The 22,030-nt window shown below is 38.3% G+C and overlaps 1 protein-coding gene across 1 annotated transcript; it reads right to left on the reverse strand.

The window, feature by feature from the left end:
* Positions 1 to 337: 337 nt before the first annotated feature.
* On the reverse strand, positions 338 to 17,298 carry SMPDL3A (sphingomyelin phosphodiesterase acid like 3A). The gene is made up of 8 exons (XM_028117030.2): positions 17,065 to 17,298; positions 11,770 to 11,983; positions 10,484 to 10,628; positions 5,922 to 6,018; positions 4,989 to 5,158; positions 4,348 to 4,528; positions 2,649 to 2,773; positions 338 to 971 (listed from the first exon to the last, which is right to left on the reverse strand). The coding sequence occupies exons 1-8, from the start codon at positions 17,174 to 17,176 to the stop codon at positions 654 to 656; spliced, it is 1,362 nt and encodes a 453-aa protein (XP_027972831.1). The 5' UTR covers positions 17,177 to 17,298; the 3' UTR covers positions 338 to 653.
* Positions 17,299 to 22,030: the final 4,732 nt, after the last annotated feature.

Here is a 22,030-nt window from a genome sequence, read left to right on the forward strand (position 1 = left end):
ACACATAAGTTTTTACGAGTGAATTAAAAGAAAATTTTCCTATTAAAAATAATTCATCATGGAAAAAATAAAACAAGATGAAATCAGAGAGGGAGACAAAACATAAAGAGACTCTTAATCATCAGAAACAAGCTGAGGGTTGCTGGAGGGGAGGGAGTGGGGGGAGGGAGTAACTGGGTGATGGACATTAAGGAGGGCATGTGATGTAATGAGCACTGGGTGTCATGTAAGACTGATGAAACAGTGACCTCTACCTCTGAAACCAATAATACATTATATGTTAATTGCATTTAAATAAAACTAAATATATTAAAAAAATAAAAATAATTCATCATACTTGAGGAGAAACATTTGCTTTATTGCATAAATGACAATTTCAAGAATGTACAAGAGTTTACATTAGATCTATAAACTGGAAGATAAAATAGTCACATCCAGACATCATTCTAGAAATGCGCAGTTCAAATATATTCGATATAATAAAGACTTAGAATGTTACAAATATCTACATTTGAGGATTATAAAAAAGAAAGAAAAGATAGGAATTCTGCTTGCCCACTCAGTAACTCACAAAGATTTATGTAACAATTCCCACAAACTAATCTCAGAAACAGAACAGTGTTACATTTTCTATGAACACAAACCTTGAAATACTAGGGATGGAACTTTATATAATGTTGTTTGAGGCAATCTACATAGGAACTATGATCAAGACTCAAAATTGCACAAATTTGATAGGTCTTACACTTCCCATCACAAATTACACTGCTGTCGTAACTCACAAAGAAGTAATTGTAGTATTTTGTAAACTGCTCACTGCCTAGGACTGCAAATTGTTTAGCTAATCCGTACAAACTTTTTGGCTGCAAATCTTCAATGCTGTAGGTCTGAGTTAGCACATACTCCAGCTTCCAATTGGGTTCTCCCTTTAGATTTGCATCTGTCAGGTTCAAATAATACTGCAACATATCCTATAACAAAAACAAAGCTGGGTTCATTCTTTGGCATATAAAGTACTGCACAGCAAGAAGAGTCCTTATTAGGATTTGTGTGACATTCTTCATTTAAAGTTGTAGTCATTTAAAAACAGCGAGAATTGGTTTTGTTAAAAAAAAAAAGTCCCAATAGAAAAATCTATATTGCTTTTTTCTATGGGAAATAATGAAGGAACATAACAGAAAATAATCTCAACGATACAGAGAGATGTACAAAATAAAAAGCTTTTGATTCACACACCTCAAAAGTAACCACTGCTAATCAAATCCCTGCATATAAATCAGTGGTGTGCTGAGGCCCCTTGTATCAGCTTGTATCAGCTCGCAGAGCCGACAATCCAATTTTCAGCAGTCTTGCAAGGTAACTGACATCACTTTGGCAGCTTAAAATTGGCCGTGATGGGAGTTCTGCATCATGGAAATCGGCACTATAAATTAAAGTGGGTCTTTTTTCCCCAATGAACAACTTGTTAAACATTTATCAGCACTCCAGTGTATGTGTGTTGTTCTAGACTTTATGTACAAACCAAATATAAATATTTAGAATATATATACCTATTTACTATCTTTTTGGCTTTTTCAAAAAATGAAGTTATACAATGCACTGTTTTGCACTATTAAAAATAATTCAGTGCTATATCACGGCATCTTTTCATGTCAGTATGTGTGTCTGTATATACACACACATGTATATGTACATGTATACACATATATAATATATATAATATATATGTATATATACGCGTATGTGTATCTGATGTTCAGATCCAAAAATAGGAAACTAATAGTTGTAAAAATAATTCAGTCAATTGTTTCATTTAATCTAATGTTTACAAATTAAATCAGACTTTCCCTGCGCTTCTTCCTTCATAAAAACATGTTCTACAGAATAAGAGAGCTACTTCCTATTAAATTTATCTAGAAAAAATGCATTTACATCAATAGAGCTTTAATTGAAAATTTCTCTTCAAATTATATTAATTAAAAGGGGCAGTACTCATAAGCAAAACACCCAGCCTTTCGAGGCTAAATTGATCTAAAACATAGTCATGTGTAAGCTCCAGAGAACGTGTGTCTCAAAAATAAATGTCCAGCTCAATTTATTTTCTTTACAAAAAAAAAATTTGCCAACATGTATTAAGTGCTTACTATAAGCCAAGCATTTTTCTAAGTGTTTTACATATATCTGTTCACATAATCCTGACAGCAACTCTGTGAGGTCAGTAATGCTTAGTTTAATCCTCCTTTTACAGACGAATAGCCTGGGGACAAGGAAGTTAGGTAAAACAACTCTTGAAAGAGTAGGGCTTTAGAGTCTGCAATGATCTGCACAACTATGTTTTAGGGAAGAGTAATTAGTAACAAATAGGGCTTAGTGAAAAGCTTCAGTATGTATACAAATCCATAAATCAGGCCCTGCCCAATGTGCTAAACCAACGAGAAGTCCTTAAAAGGACAGAAACAACCTCCCAAAAGCTGACCTCCTATACCCTCAGCATATTAGCAAATGCTGATAGGCCAAATATAAAAAAGAAGAAAGACATCATGAGATTTCAATGTAGAAACAACTTACATAGTTAAGCTGAAAACGTTCAACTAAACTAATGAAAACTGTACAAAGACATGAATAATTCTAAAATTGTGCCAACTTACCAGTAATTTATAATCATGAGGATCATACTGAAATAGCCTGACGCCGGGATTGTTGGTCTGTTTTTGCAAAACACTCTTCACTGGGGTAACAGCAGGAGCCACAAACAAAGAATTTATTGGACTTCCTGGATAAAACATATGTACATAAACATATTTTTTTTTTAAATTGAGTTTAACTTTATTAAAAATGTGAACAAATTCAAGATTAAGAGATTAACAGACATAACAGCCAAATGACATATGATCCTTGATGAATTCTGACTTGAAACAACTATAAAGAGACACTTTTGAGAAAATAGAGGAATCTTTATTACGATTTGGTATTAGATGATACCAAAGAATTTTTGTTGATCTTGTTAGGTAAGTCAATCATATTAAGATTTTGTAAGTTAGGGGCGCCTGGGTAGCTCAGTCGGTTAAGCGTCTGCCTTCGGCTCAGGTCATGATCCCAGGGTCCTGGGATCGAGCCCCATATCAGGCTCCCTGCTCAGTGGGAAGCCTGCTTCTCCCTCTCCCACTCCCCCTGCTTGTGTTCCTGCTCTCTCTGTGTCTCTCTCTGTCGAACAAATAAAATCTTTAAAAAAAAAAAGAAAGATTATGTAAGCTAGTCATATATTTTAGCAATGCACACAGAAGCACGTAGGGCTAAAATAGATCTAATGTTTGAGACTCACTTTCAAATACTTGAGGAAAAGAAAAAAGAATAAAAAAATGAATAGATAAAGCAAATGTGGCAAAATCTTGATAGGTGTTAAATATAAGTGACGGTACATGGGGGGTTGTTTTATTATCCTCTGCTTTTGGGCATATTTGAAAATTTTCATAATAACAAAATCCAAGTTATTACAAGTACACACATACAAAAATACAAAACTAGTTTGTTCTATGCATCTAACTAGAACAATATGCCAATAATGACACATAAGGATCTGATTAGTGTCACCATGTTTTTATACATAGCTACTATAGGACTAAATTTCTGAGTAAAAAAAGCTATCAAATGCTGGAAAATGGTCATTTTTTTACCAAGCCTATTCATTGTAGATGAAAGAGGTAATGCATTTTGAAAACATTCCCCAATTGCTGAAAAAAATACATAGTTTTTTCCCTAGCTGACTACTCTAAAATCAGAACTCTTATTTTGTTAACTCCCAATTTCCTGTCCTTGTGAGGAGGTCATCTTTAAAAATAGGTAATCATTGTTTGATGCTCGAGCTTCTTCTATGTTTTTTTCTTCTAATTCTGAGTAAATGACAATGTTGATTTGCATTTAAAATTAAGTGCTTGATATATTTTAAACCAATGGTAAATTGTGCTTTGCTAATCAAATTCTGAGAAGTAAAACGAATCATATCACAAGAAATTTGAGTCTAGGAGGTAAATAACGAACAGCAGTATTTCTCTAAACGTGAGGATCTGAACGAAAAGTGGAGTGAGCTAAGGGTTTCAGAGTGGTTTTTTGTTGACAGCTATCAAATGATGGTGGCCCCATGGAACAAATAGGGAGAAACCCAACTGCAGGCCTAAATATGAATTAGACACTTGACTTACAAGCAAAGAAGATAATTCAGAAAAATCTGGGGCTGGCAAGTTGATTTAGTGAAACTTTTAATTTGCTGGCTCAATGAAAATTACCGGATACCTACTGCTCTGCTCTAGCATCTTGGACTGGCGAGATGCAAACAAAATATCGTATTACCTTTTTTATCAGAAAGAACCATCATGCTATCTCTGTGAGTGTGTCCATAAAATTGTCCTGCAATGACACTGCTGTATTTTCTGAAAATATCTATCAATTTCTCATTATGGAATTCCCTCATTGCTGTGGTGCTGCTGGAATAGGGCAGATACCCCACCGGAATATGTGCTATGATGTACACCTGGGAAAAAGAAACACAAGGAAAACTGATGAGAATCTTTTTGCACACTTACCACAATCAAATGACAGTTAGATACCCGAGATTGAAAGTATATTAATTAAAATTTAGAAAGCTAATATCCCACCTCTCTTATGCCCCCAAAAAGATAAAATTCTAAAACTATTAATATCACTATATTTGCATTTGACTCATTTAAACTACACTGTTGATGATATTTGGTAACTGTGACCTTGGTCACAATTTTTTTTTTATAAAAAAACAGATATCAGTCAATCCTCAAAGCATTAAAAGCAATGCAAAATCAAACAAACACAACAGAGTTAATTAAACCATAAGGTGTTTCGTGTGAAAACATCTTCAAATTTTAATACTTTTATTAATACCTGACCCCACTCGAGTTAACAAATGCACACATTTCGCCCCTGTTTATGCCCTGATAGATTTGGTCTCTGGGATCTACCTTCTCCTTATTTTGCTGAGAGGTGTTCAGTGTATTCTCGAGCCATTCAAACTGATTTGCTGGGTCAGTCTCATTCAGAGTCATGATATTTGGGCCGTAGTACAAGTTTGTGTTTAGACTGATGATCCTAAGGTTCAGATTAGGTGATACTTTCTGTGAATAAAAGCCCCCTACAAAAAGAAATTTAAGACACACTCTAGAAAAACACACGTAGAGATTCACAGTGACTATGAAAGTAAATTCTTAATTATGGCTCACAAGCCAGTCAGCAAGGTTATACTTATTTCTCATTATTTAGTTTGTATGTACACAGGCTGTTCTTAAATAAGAATCAGGTTTAACACTTACTGGAAACTTACTGTGTGCCAGGTCCAGCGGCAGCCTTCCCACATACCGAGCTAATCACAACAGTTGTGTCCAATATTCAGATGAAACATGAATTGTTTGGGCACTAGGCCATGAGGTATCGAATTTTAGAAAAGAAATATTAGTGCATCAACTTCTACCTCTGCATGTTTGGGGAGTTAAGATGAGAGATAGAATGAAATATAAAATGCAAAGAATGGGAACACAGTTGGACCTTGCCAGAGACTGCCGTGGAAGAGACATCAGATAAACCAGAGCTGCTACAGTCTCCGGGGGGCTGAGGCTTAAAGGCAAAACGCCCCTCACACCCGTGAGCCGGTGATGACAATACCCAAGGAGCTGCTGCAGTGGTACTTTTAGAGCTAGCCCCTGACCTTGGACCTGCTCCCTTTGCCCTGGGTCCGCTCACCACCCCTACCTCTCCTCAGCTTTCAAAGATGACTTATGGCCTCCAGAAAAACTGGGCACATGCAGAATGAATACACCCAAGCAAACATTAAAGATCTTGGTCTAAACAACATGAATAAAAATAGAGACAAATTAAGGATGAATAAATCTTTCACTTACCTTTCCGTAAAGTACGAATAGCTTCTTCATCTAACCAGGGTTTCCAGAGATCTGCTACTGCGTTGTATAACTTGCTGGTGACTACAGGCAGTTGATCCTGGCCACAAACAATATAACCCACCATTGAAACTTTAAAGACACGTGGATTAACTAATTTAAACATTACTTGAGCACATACTACTATGTTAGACATCTGGAGATGCAAGGATGAATCCTAGATAGACGTAACCTTCAAGGAATTTATAACTCAAGGAGACAAAAAAATATATATAATCAATCACCTATAAGACAATGTGCAAGGTGATACCACAAAGGTTCTAGGAGGATAGAGGCATGAATAATTGAGTCTGGCCCACAGCATCAGGGGGAAAGTGAAGAGAACATACAAACCAGGCCTTGAATAATGATTTCATCAAGTTGACAAGAAAGGGCATCAAAGCAAAGACAATGACCCAGACGCCTACATGCACAGTGTAATTTATAGAGAAAAGCACTTTTGCTGGTTGGCCAGGATATAGGATGGATGTGGGAGTGAGCTCATTAAACAGACACAGAGGCAGGTTTGAGTCTGAACATGCACACTGGTATAGCACGCTGAGGGAATGGTTTTAGAACTAAACAATGTCCTCTGAAATGCTCACCCCAGTATAAAACTTCTGAACTTCTTGAATGAAAATTTACAAGCACATGATTTTGATTAGAAGACGTCTCTTTATATCAACAGGTTTTGATTTTTTTTTTTGAAGATTTTATTTATTTATTTGACAGACAGAGAGACACGGCGAGATAGGGAACACAAGCAGGGGGAGTGGGAGAGGGAGAAGCAGGCTCACCGCTGAGCAGGGAGCCCGATGAGGAGCTCGATCCCAGGACCCTGGGATCATGACCTGAGCCAAAGGCAGACGCTTAAAGACTGAGCCACTCAGGCGCCCCACAGGTTTTGATTTTTTAAACAATATGTGTATAAAACATATTTATTATCATAAAGTATTTTTTATCATCCTATTTTATCATATTATAAAGAATCTTTATGGTAACATAAGCTTTAAGGAAGGAAAAATACCCCAAACTTTAAGAAAATACATACTGAATAAAAATGCACAAATCATGTGTGAAATTTGGTAATTATTCCTATTTTTCATTTTAAAAAATTGTATTAATAAACTGAAGCCATTTTCTTCACTCTCCTTATATTCTTCTGTATATTGGTAATATGGACCTATCTCTTAAAGGAGTTTTCCTGTCAGCATTAGTTAAAATGCTTAGTTATTTTTCAAGATGACACCCAAGTTACATTCATTCCTAATACATATCTCTAATACATGATGAAAATATAAGTACATTCAGGGAATGTAATAACCAAATGACTTGTTCTAACTAGAACTAACTATCCTAAGTATATTTTCAGTTTATGTAAGATATCAGAATCATCTGTCTGAAAATCATACAGTGACTTACAAATCAATCCGGATTCTGATTAAAAATTGGTTGTCATCAACATCAAAAACTTAAAAGTGTTAGCCATGCCAACATACTGTTATGGTCATGTGCAATCTTAAAATTACACAAAATTACTCTAGACTCTTCTCTCAACTTTAGATACGAGAAATATGAGCACCAGAGAAGTTAGATGATTCATCCAGCGACAGCTGATCAATTCCAGAGCTCAGTCTAAATCCCAGGTCTTTCCACCATCACTCCTATGTCTAATTATCTAGTGTCCCATGCCATTATCTCAATCCTCTTTGGCTGTGACATGAGCACTGCCAAGAAATGAGGTATAATGAGAAGTGATTCACCCATAAGTTTGTTGGCACCAGTCTTGCCAGTGTAGGAGTAAATGAGGACCCTGGCCCAGACTGCTTCCTTGGGTGGCAACTGGAAGGAATCCCTGGGCTGCCCATGCTAATATCTACTTCTGATGTAATGGGTGGGAATGTGCATCTGTATATGTATGCTTAAGTAACTAGGTTTATGTGCATGTTTATGAGATTAAAATGAAGAATTAATAGTTAACAAATTTGCTCAATTTATTACTAACATATTTGTTACTAACATTCACCAGAATTCGACCTTGGCTATCCATCTGTGAGAGAATTTGTTGTGGGGCTTTCATGTTACATTTGACATTTCTGAAACTGGGGTGGAAGGGTGGAAGTAGAATAATAGAAGATTTTCAGATATAAAGTCATAAGCTAGAAAGAGAAAAAAATTAACTCTTTAAGGTATACAGGCTGCCCAATATACCCTAGCTATACATATAATAGGATGTATTTTAGAATTTAGATATCATCTATATCTTTGAATTATTATAAGATTTGACTTCACAAAAAGAAGACAGAAATAAAAGTAAAATGAAACAAATCCCCAAAGGAGTTAGGAAAAATGTATCCCATGTCACTGCTTATTGCTGTAATAACTGCCACTTTCTACTTACTGAGGGCTTAGTATGTGCCAGGCAAGAAGCCGTGGCCTTTTCATGTAATATCACTAATTCTCACAAAAACTTTCCAGCATAGCTATTTATTGCTCCTATTTATAAATGAGTGACTTATGTGTCAAGGACAGTAAGTGAATTATCCAAGTTAGTCAAGCTGTTAGGAGTAGAGCAGGATGGGGTTTTACATTCTAGTGAATACAACTCTAAACCCCATGTGTTCTCCACAACGCCATTCTGCCTGTCACCTAAAGCATATAAAAACAATGTGTGTGGGGCACCTGGGTGGCTCAGTCAGTTAGGCGGCTGACTCTTGTTTTCGGCTCAGGCCATGATCTCAGGGTCCTGTGATTGAGCCCCTCGTCGGGCTCCATGCTCAGTGGGGAGTCTGCTTCAAGATTCTTTCTCTCCCTTTGTCCCTTTCCCCTCTCACTCTCTCTCTCTCAAATAAATAAAAAATCTTTAAAAAACAAAACAAAACACCAACGTGGGTAACATTTGGCTTCTAGAGATTGTTTATCCCCAAGCCTTTGCTCTGTGTGGTCTACCATCTTAGCAGTAACAAAGTTGACCACCGGCTTACAGGATGACTTGGCAAAGACTAACATATTGTTCATTTCAAGCCTGGAGGCCAGTGCCAAGAAATTACTCGAAACTTAAGCTCATCCTAGAGTACAACTTTTCAAAATCATTCTACTTCGGTGATCAAACCCCTCATGAAGCATTCTTTTGACATGAGATAGAAAAGATATTCTAAGCAAGGAGATAAATCTAGACAAAGAGAGGTAGGAAAGTAAATACCATGTTCAGGAATACTGAACATGTGAATCTGGCAAGAACAAGGGATATATGAAAAAATGTTAGTCTAATTGAACACCAAAGATCCAGGATGTGGGCTCTACAACTAAGCAATTGTGAGCACGTGAACAAACAATGTGACATTTCTGGGCCTCAGTTTTCCCATCTATAAAATGAAGAGTTGATCTAGACCAAGGATCAGCAAATTTTTTCCTATAAAGGGCCAAATAATAAGTATTTTAAGCTTATGGGCCATATAGTCTCTGTGGCCACAAATCTACTCTGCTGTTCTAGCGCAAAATCAGAAATTAGCCACAAGCAATACAGAAAGAAGAGCCACGGCTGTGTTCTGATAAAACTTTATTAACAAAAACAAGTGGCATGCCCAATTTGGACCACAGATCACAGTTTGTCAAGCCCTGAACTAAAAAAACGATCTCTGAGATCTCTTGAATCTGTATAAGTCTAAGATTCTACATTACTCTAACAGGACCCTGTAGGCAGGGCCCAGCATCCAACTGTTATGTATAGGCTGTTTAACAAATGGCCACTCTAATAGGTTGAGACCTGGACTTATCAGCCATTAAATATTCTGAACACAATCTCTGTCTTGAATCACATCTTAATTAGATAAACTAGACTTGAAAAGGAACCTCCCTTTTTGGTTCTTATGATAGTTTGCTATGTTTTGGGTTGGGTTTTTTTTTTAATATTTTTTATTTATCTATTTGAGAGAAACAGAGATAGCGAGAGACAGCATGAGCAGGGAGGAGAGGGAGATGCAGGCTCCCCGCTAAGCAGGGAGCCTGATGTGGGGCTTGATCCAGGGACCTGAGCCAAAGGCAGACACTTAACCAACTGAACCACCCAGCCGTCCCTATGTTTTTGTTTTTAATCACAATCTAGCATAGATCAGAGTGTGGAGAACTGTGTATGTCCAACAGAAATTCTGCAAGATGTTAACATTTGTCAATATTAAACTTCCTTGCTAACCTTATCATGGAAATGTGAATGGATAACAAAATGATTCAAAAGAATGTAGAAATTGAGGAAGAATATGAAGGAAAACAAGAACCAATAATCCATAAACTAGGCAATTTGCTTCCATAACTCACTAAGAACATAACTTTTTTTATGGATTATTAAGAGTCACTTTAAAGTCTCCAAAGCACTTGTCTTACCTTCTTCAATAGTTATTAAGAGCACACTCCCCTACTGCCATGAGCCCCGCTCCCACGCCCTACCATCAGCTAGTTATTGTCATAGTTTTGACGGTTCTGATGGGAAAAATCCTTTAAAAGCTTTTGGAAGTTAAAATCAAATTTACCTGTGGCCAATAGTCATGATTACCCAGTGCAGGGAAAACCTGGAGATTTGGAAAGACACTCCGGATGGTCGTTGTCATATTAGCAATTACATCTATGACTTTGTCTGTTGAGAGTTCATGCACTGGAACATGAGGTGGGCTATCCCTGAAAAAGAGACAGAATCATAGAGAACAAAATCAATTTCTAAACTTTTTTTTTAAGATTTATTTGTTTATTTTAGAGAGAGAGTGCAGGCAGGGGGAGGGGCAGAAGGAGAGGGTGCAAGCAGGGGAGGGGTAGAGGGACGGGGAGAAAGAATCCTCAAGCAGACTCCCTGCCGAGTGTGGAGCCTGGAGTGGGGCTTGATCCCAGGACCCTGAGATCATGACCTGATCTGAAATCAAGAGTCAGCAGCTTAACCGACTGAGTCACCCAGGCGCCCAGAGAACAAAATCAATTTCTATAACAAGTCACTAGATTTATGCATGATGTCTTGTTACCCTGAGGGTAAACTGTACACTTCCACAACAAAACAACAGATGATTTTTAAGAGTTGATAAACTACTCTTCATTTACCTTTCTCCCATAGAGAGTCCTATTTTTAAAAAATTGCATAATACAAATACAAGCCTATTACACCACTTGACAGAAGATTTATGAGAAGCAAATATTTTAGCAACTAAAAGCACAGATTCCAGAGCTAAAATGCCCAGCTTTGCCATGTACTAGCTATGTGCCCTTGAGCAAGTTACTTAGATGCTCAGCCTTCATCTCTTCATCTGTAAAATGGGAATAATAATAATATCAATTGCAAAGATTACATGAGTTATAATGTATAAATTAAATAGCACCATGGTCATTAGAGCCGGCACAGGAAATCTAGACCTCGTCAGTCTGTCATGACAGACAGAATTAATTATATCACCAGGAGATGATATTTACAAAATTGCTATCACAGGTTAACTCCCATTGTAGCCTTTTATTTTTGATTATCTAATCAAGACCTATTATCACATTAATAAACACCTCAAAACACTGATGTAAGTGTTCTGTTTGTGGAGTCATCTCTTAGCTAACATCGACATTTTTCTAGAGCCTGTATACTAAAAAAAATAAAAATTCAGAGACTTCTAAAATCTTCCTTATCTCTAATAATCTAATGATTAATTTGATATAGTATTTTTAAAACCCAAATAATTCTTAACCTAAAACCTAATTAATCTTCATAGGAATTCAGCATTCTAATGAAGCTTAGGACACCATAGATAAATATTGAGTAACTAACGGTATTTATATAGTCACTTACCCTGTCCATATCATGAAAGATGCTTCTTGTCCTGAATTTTTAATAAAATCAAATGCTGACAAAATAAGGTGATATGGGGAATCACACAGAACATCTCCAAAAGGGCCAGGATTGGAGGCATTGGCGCCTTTAGATGAAGCACACACTTTTGTGTGGTCATCTGTGATGTGGTAAGTAGGGTCTAAGTGCAAGTCAGTCACATGCCAAAACTGTCCTGTTGATTAGAAAAGAAATGGTGTTAAATCTACTTCCCTTTAGCAATTCCTATAAAAATATTTACAGTAAAACTAGAGATAGTCCTCCCTGTGATGGAGGAAAGCCTTAATGATTGAAATGTTCATTTGCCCTGGAGGTAAATACAATACTTCTCTGTCAGAAGATGAAGATTCTGAAGATAGTAAGAAGAATTTACTAAAATTTACTACTTACATGTGTCAGAACTCATGAGCTCAGGGATGGCATGACTACCCAACAAAGATTACATAACAAATGTTAAGTTGCATAATGAAATATAGGGAGATATCCTTCTGGGAGGTCACTAAAAATATATATTGTGTCTTAGTATGTTTCCTTCCTTGTAGAATTTAAGGTTTTAGAGTTTATTTATGTTCGTCTTGTGGAAAAATTGACATAGAAACATGATGTGGTCTGTTAGAGTTTCACAGTGAATAGATTGCAGAACCAGGAACTAAATCTCACTCCTACTTTCTTGAAAATCCTTGCCTCTCAACATTAATGGAAAAAGAATATAAATTTTTAATACTAGCTTTAAGCCAAAAGTAGGGATTGCCAGAAGTTCTTAAAAGGTACTAAATACAGGAAAACCTCCTAGTGTACACTTGTATCAAATGTTACTAATATTAAGGAAAGCATTTGTTAAAGAGGATGAAACCTCAGGAAGAAACCGAGAACTCATTTGAGAACATGGGAAAGATTCTTTAATTGAAGGAAATACAAATATAAATAATCATAGTAGTACCTCTCTTTATTAAACATTTGTGCCGGGCATTATAATAAGGAAACTAAATATACTATGTCATTTCATTCTCAAAACTTGAAGTAGGAATCACTGTTCTCATTTTAGAGTTGAAAAACGAATGCTGGGTCAATTAGGAAATTTGCTCAGGTACACACAGCTAATAATGGCAGAGTCAAAATCTGAACCCCATTTTGAAAGGTCCTCCAGTTTGCTTATACCTAATTTACATATATCATCTATGATTTTGCTGCCTTATTTGCAATTAATAAATTATTTTAATATTGAGGCTTTCTCACACTTTGAATTTGGAGTTCACTCTGATGATGTCTAATTTATATCAGAAACACATCGGAAGTGACATAGCAGCTAATCCTACACCAGAAACGTGGAGCAAACAAGTAGAAGGCAAACTTGTATCTGTCGGTACAAAGGTGACAAAGGCTGAGTATGGATGTGAGCAAACACCTGAAAAGAACCCAAAGCTGGGATAATAAAGCAAAAAACTGAAAACTGTTAACTTGTTAAGGTGAAAAAAGTATGTTATAATTGGGTTGTTTTTTCTCCGCAACATTGTTATAATTATATAACTTATTTAAGTTGACAGCTAAGAAGTAGTAGACAGAAGATCCAGGAGAAAGTAGACATAAAGCAGGCTTTAGGATCAGTTATTTGGTATTCCGTCCCCATTTGAAAACATTTGCCAAGAGAGATTTATTTTATTCTTTAATGCAGAAAAATACTCCAACTTTTATTTTTAGCTTAGACATACTTTAGCCAGAGCACAAAGTAGGATTGGCAAGCAGCTCAGAATCATCCTGGAGGCTGTCCTTCTTGGCGTATAAATATATATTACCTCTTATTTTTATGCAAACTTTTTTTAATTATGTGTATAATGTTAAGATACAATAAACTGCAAACAGAACAATATAGTGTTGTGATTAAGAGTGGGGACTCCAGAGTGAAACTACCATGACTTTCAATCCTGAGTGACACAGTTGGTTGAGCTATCAACTCTTGGTTTCGGCTCAGGTCATGATCTCAGGGTCATGGATCTAGACCCGCGTGGGGCTCCACGCTCAGCACAAAGTCCACTTAAGACTCTCTTCCTCTCCCTCTGCCCTTCACACCCTGCTCTTTCTCTCTCTCTCAAATAAATAATCTTTAAAAATCAATCAATCCATCCAAGCTCCACTTACTAATCTAATGTTGTGATCTTGGCTTGTTTTATCTGCAAAATGGGAATATCACTGCCTCCTGTATGAGAGTTAAGTGATTTAGTAGAACAAAGCTCTTCGGAGATACCTGGCATCTAGTAAACTCAACGTTAGTTATACTGTTATTTTTCGACCCCAAGCTTGAATTGAAGATTGAACCTCCTCATCTCTAAGTAAGAGTCAGAATTTATCAAGTACTTACTATAAGTTTCGTAGTGTTTTTTAATGCTTTACATGCATTAACTCATCATTATTTTCAATTTACAGATAAGGAATTGCAGCACACAGAGATTAATTCAAATCACATGTGTCATATACAACAGAGTCGAGCTAGGGATTCAGGAAATCTAACACCAGATTCCATGCTGCTCTTAACCACTGAACTGCTGGCCTCGCTGTGTGTGCTCATCTTCAAATGTCCTTCCGTCCCACTTGCCTCATGTAAAATAGATGACAACACCTGCATGAGATACCGTGATGATTAAGGAACATGAGATAATATTAAAATTTTATAAACCCAAACTGGAAACACATTAAGAACACATCTCTAGTACCTAGATTTATGTATCTTCAGTATCTGGAAGATGTCTGACCTACAGTGGGCCCTCAATAAACATTCTTTAATTAGGCATAGGCAGATTTCAGGATTTCCTCAAGATCACATGGTGACTCAGTAATGAAAGCTGAACCAGAAACAGTCTCTCCAGACTTCCAGTAGAGTGCTCTTTCCACTAACTTGCATTGCCAGATCCAGGTAAGTGAGGGGGTAATTACTGAGGTGCACTGAAGGAAGTCTTTAAATAGAAGCCAAGAGGAGCTCAGCCAGGTTCTTAGCCTGGGATTTATGAATAATGAACCTCTGGAGGCCTCACCTTCCACCTCTAGTGAAATTATAGATAAAGTGCAGTGTGTGTGTGTGTGTGTGTGTGTGTGTGTGTGTGTGTGTGTCTGTGTGTCTAAGGCCACAAACCTGGCCTGTGGCAGAGCCCACACTCTGCTACAGATTCTCTGGTTTGCAGTCCCAAGTTCTTTTCACTACACAATGATTTCTCTCTTGCTCTGCAGATAATATTCAACAAGATTTCCACAAATATATATGCATATGCATGTGTGTGTTGTCAACATAGCTAGATAAATGCTCAACACTATACCAAAAAAAACCCCTTATAATTTATCTAAAAACATAATAATTTATCCTAAAGAATGTAGTAAACCATAATTCAGATGTTTAGACACATTATTGTTTCAAATAGGTATTTTTGTTTGTTTGCTTATAATGTCAGTTCCTACCAAATACTCCCGTAGGCCCTGACCTACTAATTCTTTTTTTTTTTTAAGATTTTATTTATTTATTTGAGAGAGAGCACACACAAGCAGGGGGAGTGGCAGGCAGAGGGAGAGGGAAAAGCAAGCTCCCCACAGAGCAGGGAGCCTGATGCGGAACTTGATCCCAGGACCCTGGGAGCACGAACTGAGCCACAGGCAGATGCTGAACCAACTGAGCCACCCAGGCGCCCTTAACTCTAAAGAGTTGTAGACAAACACAGCCACATAAGGTCTCCCTGGGTTGTTGTCCTCTGACCCCTGGGACTTGACAGGACTGGGAATTTACACATACACACACACACACACACACACACACACACACACACACACACACACACACCAAGGAAGCAGGAGCCAGTCAAGGTGGGTATTGTAAAGGAAGCAATTTGGGATGGGGTCAGGAAGAAAGAGAAGGTCACATCAAGTGGAAAACATATAAAATAATATATCCAGTGAAACTGCTGAGTCGACACGTCAGCAGGTCTTTAAACACCAGTTACTGCATCCTTACCCCCTCCCTAAGTGACTCAGCCTTATAGCTTCCCTATCAAAATGGGGAAGTGTAAGTGAAGATACCCTACACATCAGAAAGCTGTTGTTGAGGCATTCTGCAATCAGATCCTTAAAGCTGAACAGCAAATTTGCCATTGGGTGGTCCCATGCAAGCTGGGACATTTTATCTCAAAATCCGAAACAGTCCCATAATTAAAGAAAAACAACACTAGCTTTAATAAAAGCAGAAACCAGCATGCATAAGTATTTCGGGACAATTTCTTGTTATGACTGACAGTTGGGAAACCAGATTCACAGTTCTTGCTTTCAACTGCCTGACAGCTGAGTCATGAAAACTTGGCTCTCAGACAAAGAGGAGGGATTTTTTTTCAGAGCGTTTCCGAAGTTGTGTGAGAGCAAGAGCGTCAGAGAAGAGGGGAGGTTTCAGCACCAAGCACTGTGCTCGCTGAGGCGGGGGGGTACATTGATCTTTGAAACTGAAGGCTCAAAAGGCATTCAAAAATCTTAAAACTCATTAAACAGGTTGTTGGGCCCCCATTCTCAGAGTTTCGTACTCCATAGGTCTGGGGTGGGTTGGAAACTTGCCTTTCTAACAAATTTAGTTGATGCTGATGCTGATGCTGCTGGTGCCGTACCACATTTTGAGAACCACTACTGCAACAGCTACTGAATTAAAGTGTTAAGAATGAATAAAATTGGTCCCACCCACAGAGAACCCCGTGGCATCCAGGTCCCACAAGTTCTAAGATAGACTAAGAGGTGGGCAGCGTCGAGACTGTGATGGTCCTCTGCTGGAGGAGTGGGAAGAAAAGGCCACCACACCCCGGCGAGCAGGACAGAAGACACCCCGAGTCCCACCGAAATGTACACCCCTGTGGGGAAGAGAAAACTCCGCCGCTCCCCTACGCTCTGGGCAGATCAAGCCCTCTGGGAAGGCGGGACATCCAGCTACTCTCTTCAGTTTTCCCTGGGACAAGCAGAGATCTTCCTTCCTCCGGGGACAAACACCGGAGGAATCTGGTCTCCGCAGCCCCCTGCAGCGCCCTCCACTGGCAAGGATACTTCCCCAGCCCGACCTCCCGCCCGTCGCTAGGCGCTCTGGTCCCGCAGTAGCCCTCCTTCTCCCAGCGCCCAGCGCGTCTGGGGCTCCACTCCCCTGAGCCCCGGCGGGGGCGCACTTCTGCCCCCAAGCACTTCTGAGCACGGGCGCTTTAACCCGGCGCTCTCCGGCAGGTCCCGGCGTGGAAAGGTTTGCGGACTCACCCATGGCCGGAGCGGGACCCGGGCTGCCACCCGGCGCCAGGGGCAGCCCGAACCCGGGACGGCCATGCCAGGCGACCAACAGGCAGCAGACGAGCGCACCCAGCAGCGCCATCGCGGGTCAAGGTCACGAGCCGGGGAACCTGGGGCTGTCTGGCCCGGGGGTGGAGAGAAGGCAGAAGGCTGAGGGTGTAGACGCCCAGCGGTCACGTGCGAGGGCAGATTCCAAAACGAGTGGGTTCGTTTGACCTTCTGCAACTGTCTAGCGATTACCTGCCCTTTTATGTCTTAGCGTCAGTGACTGGCCTAGGAAGGAATGTGCTTGGGCAAACCCCAAGCAGATCATCTTTCCTAAACGCCACTGGCACCAAACGGATGAGGCTCCTCTGCGGAACACACGCAGAGAACCTTGGAAGTATCATAATTTGGAGTAGGTCATCAGAAGTTTTGGATAGCACAGTGGATCTCAAAGGGCGGTCCCTAGACTAACAGCATCGGGACCACCTGGGAATTTTAGTTAGAAATGAAAATTCCCGGGTCCCATCCCGGATCAATGGCATCGGAAACTCAGGAGGGAGGGTAGGAGTAGTTCAGTAATTTGTGTTTTTAATAGCCCTCCGGGTGATGCTAAAGTGATGGTGATGTTTGAGAACACTGCTCAGAGACACTAGGTTTTAGTTTTTTGGTTGTTTGGGGGTTTTGTTTGCTCAACTGAGTTAGAACAATGTCTCAGAACTGTGCTTTAAGTGGTCCAGAGATACATGAAAAGCATAGAGCCAGTTGATTTTACTCTTCTAAGAAATTTTTGGAGATGCTCAGTCTGACAATGGAACCAAGATCCCCAAACTGCTTTGGGTTCTGTGTTCCTTCTTTTACCATTTATGATATAAGGATGCTGATCTCTTTAAGATAAAAAACATATAGCTTAAATTTGTAGGGCATGGAATTCCTTTGGAGAAGAAAATGTCCCGCAGAATGACTAACCTCATAAAAGAGGTTGTTAAATGTATTTGTTTCTCATCAGAGGAAACCTTATATTGTGTCCTGTGTAATGGGAAAGTGCCACATGAAAGGGACTTTGAAATGGGAATTGAGGTGCCTCCATCTAGGTTCATGTATTGCCAGAGTGCTTAAGTCCTGCCTCAGTTTTAGGATAATTCAAAAGCCTTTCTAGAACCAAAATGCTTTCCAGCGGTGGACAGAACGGTCTTTGGAATTTCTCAGTCCACAACCTCAAAAGTCTGGAGGAAAATGGGCAGGGGAAAAAATGGTGAACAGATGAGAGAGTAACTGTAAGGACAGCAAAATAACTTGTGTGTTTCTAGCCCAAACATTTTCAAAGATAGGAAAAGGATTTTTTTTAAGTGTAAAAATAGCAATTTTCGGTCTTCTCCATCCCATCTCCCCAGTTTCCGTTAAGCTTTAGTGGAAGTGGATTGATTGTGAAACAATTCTTCAGTAAGTAAGCATAAAATACCACCTGCACATTTTGAAACCTAAGAAATGCTTGAAATCCTAAAAAGACAACGGGTAGAAACATCATTCTGCCTTCTACTCCCTCTGCTTTCTTTTGTTTTCCTTTATACCTAGTCTCTAAGAAGCACAAAGCTCAGTGCCTCAACATCTCTGCCTTTTCACCTTAGCTTTGGAAATGTATTGATAGGTCCCCATGTTCCAGAAGGAGGAATGGTTTGTTGTGAACGTGTACATTTGGGTGAGAGAGAAAACATGTGACCGAGTGGAAGCCACTGCTTACTCATCATCAGTGGTCCAAGTGTGGATTTCCCAAGACAGCCTTTACTCAAGTTTGCAGACCTTGGGATTTCACAAACGTTTTTCCAGGGCCTGTTGGTCAAATTCCCTGTGGGCTTGGTAATTTTCCCTTTTCTATTAACTGTGTTAAAAACAAAAACAAAAAGGACAAATCAGAAAAGTTAGTACACTGGCAGATTACTGTAAGAGCTGGAATACTGCTTGAAGAAAAACTGATTTGCAACTACCCTGTAAACATTTAGGAGGCAAAAACATTTGTTAATTACTTTCCCAGAAAAATACATTTGGTCCACCACTGCCACCCTTGATCTTTGTAATTGTAATTTTCATTTTGTTCTCATTTAGGCCACCCAAAACCTTTCCCATTCTTCACTCTGCGAGACAGTTGTTATGGAAATAAACGGCAGCAGGATGTTATTTGGCCTAATTATACTGAGCCAAAGCTGCCAAATCCCCATCCTGGGCCTTGTGTCTTTAAGAATAGAGAGGCCAGAATCCATGCTTCTACTGGAGCTTAGGCTGGAATCACCAAGAGAAATCAGTCCTCCAACAGAAGCAAAGATGAAGGGTGTCTGAACAATTTGGAGCAAACACTGTCTCGATGTTCTGTGTCATGCTTTTAAACACAAAGTTATGGGGTGCCTGGGTGGCTCAGTTGGTTTAGCAGCAGGCACTTCATCTCAGTGTTGTGAGTTCAAGCCCTGCATTGGGCTCCACTCTGGACTTGGATCCTACTAAAAAAAATGGGGAGTGGGGGGATAGAGCCTGTGGTTTTAGGAATTTTCATCTTAGCCAGCCTTATCTTGGCATTTGGTAATAAGTGTATTCAAATGTTAAATCCTATAGCTACACTTTAGTTTTTTTCTACTCTTCATTATAGTAATTAAAGTGATCCAATAGTCAGATAATAGTATCATTATGGTGAATTTTGTAAGTTGAAGTAAGTTTCCTCATGCTTATATTGGTAAGTTAATTGGGCCTTGAATTAATTTATAGAAATTTACTGAAATCGGATGGCTGATTAAATGAATATTGCATATTTTTTCTGAAAAAATATTTACCCTATTTTCCTACCAGAGGCTAACAGAGAAAAGATTTCCTAAGGAGTGATCAGGGAAACTAAAACTCTTGCTTTTTTTTTTTTTTTCCTCAGAAGAGATGTTAAATGAAATGTCAATTTTTGAGAAGAAATGAAGGGGAAAATCACAAGGTTTACAGTTCTCAGTATTATTCATTAATCATGAGAATGTGGACATGTAAAGCTAATATTCAATTTCCTCTTCAGTAAACTAAAAATAATAGTATCTGCCTTACCCGTTTCACATTGTTGGTTTGGGGAATTGGCTAAAAAAGTATTTTACAAACATGAAATACAAAATAACATTTGATGTTTCTACTTACAAAGGCAAATCCTAGCCAGTTACAAATAGATATTTACTTTCCCTTGGTCAACTCAGTTCGGACAACTCCCACCCCACCCCCACCCCCCAAAAGAAGGGAATTTGAATGCCTTAATGCATTCTCCATTTTAGCACTCTTATTGACTTAGTTGAGCTCAATGTACTTGTCTGGAGACACATCTTTATAATCCAGGATAAAATTCACTTTCTTTTCCTATATACCTTTCAAAAAGAAGCAAGTTACATGACATTTTGATTATGTGATATTTTGACTATATTTACCTTTAAATATAAATAAGACATTTTCATGTATATCATTTTGCTTCAACAAACTACCTGTTTCTAATAGCAGCACAACCCACCATTACAAGGCTCCTTTGGGTTCTGGCCAAATGAATTTAATTGTCAAAAATTCTCTATGGCAGTCTCAACCAAAACTGTGGCATTTCCACTTTTCCCCAGGCTTCTGCTTGTTTCTTTTTAATTCATATTTTAAACAAAGTGCTAACTTTTCCAGCTTTACCTTATACAGTAAGAAAGGCTATTTTGTCTAAAACCTCCTAATGTCTAATTCCCCGCTAGATTGCTGATATTAAAAACAACGACAAAATTTCTCATGGATGTAAGATTTTTATTCCAATTTGATTTGCATTCCAATGGAAATTATAAAATGTATTCACTTTATTTTAAAAATGTGGCTTAAAATTTTTAACGTGAATTATAAAACATGATAAATCTGCAGATCAAAATTGGGCTAGTTGCAGTAAAAAGTTTTTAAAACAAGTTTTTAAAGCACCGTTTTCTACCTCCACATCAGAGATAACCTTTAATTAGTGATCACCCATGCTGTAAGAGCAGGATAACACTGAGACTTGAGTAAACAGAAAAATTGTAGAGATTTTCCAACCCCAGATCAGGAACCTTTCTATGCCTTCTCATAGTGGCGAACGGCAACCACATCACCAAAAGTAAGAGTCTGAAAGATGCAAAAGATAATCAAATCTTTTTACACAAGAATATCAGTAGCTGAAATTTCTAAAGATTCTCCTATATATAATTTATGTGTTATGCAAAAGAATAATGTCATTTACAAACATTAAATGCTGCATCAGCTCTTCACTTCTTAAAATAAAAAGAAAAGAAACTTTTTTATTTATGGAGTGAATAACACGTATACACAGTTCATGTCTCTAAAAGGAAAATGAACTGAAACACCGAGATTAACTATGTAGATTCAGGTCAAAAGAATTCCTTTTGCCTTAAATTATCAAGGTAATTGGAGCAAAATAGCTATCTGCTTTGAAAGTGAATCTGTTTTCATAACAGATAAATTTTGAAGAATTTTTAGAAAATCCAAATAATTTGGACAAATGGTATTTGGAATGACTGGTTTCAAAGTCATCAGGAAAAAGTAAAGTTACAAATGTTCTCATTGCTTTGGTCATCATACTTTAGCCGACGTGGACCTAGGTGGCCAGGTGGGTATGATATGGAACATGGGCTTTTATGTCAAATTGGAAGAATTGTTCTAAAACCTCTACAAAACCTAGGGAGGTTTTTAATGTTCATTATTTTCATGTGTTGACATGACTTTCAAGAATATAGCATGCTTTCATCATCCATTGTTTTAATCTTTTTTGAAATCAGTCTTTACTGATCAGTCATACATGCCAAAGCTGAACTATCCACTGTCCTGTATCCATGGGAAAAAATGGAGATAAAAGCATAAAGGAGAATCTCAGATTGGATCTTTTATAAATCAGTCCTTTTCTTCGACGATCAGTGCAGAAATAAGT

Source organism: Eumetopias jubatus, unplaced genomic scaffold (genome assembly GCF_037043125.1).
Source record: "Eumetopias jubatus isolate StellerSeaLion01/CBP00866 unplaced genomic scaffold, mEumJub1_p1.0 scaffold_6, whole genome shotgun sequence".
NCBI lineage: Eukaryota > Metazoa > Chordata > Mammalia > Carnivora > Otariidae > Eumetopias > Eumetopias jubatus.

Excerpts from the sequence above, each read along its gene's own strand:
- SMPDL3A (XM_028117030.2), bottom strand. The coding sequence starts at position 17,176 with ATGGCGCTGCTGGGTGCGCTCGTCTGCTGCCTGTTGGTCGCCTGGCAT. Across the intron at positions 10,629-11,769 it reads TCTTTCATGATATGGACAGG|GGATAGCCCACCTCATGTTC; the intron begins GTAAGTGACTAT and ends TCTCTTTTTCAG. Across the intron at positions 2,774-4,347 it reads GGTTCTTTCTGATAAAAAAG|GAAGTCCAATAAATTCTTTG; the intron begins GTAATACGATAT and ends TGTTTTATCCAG.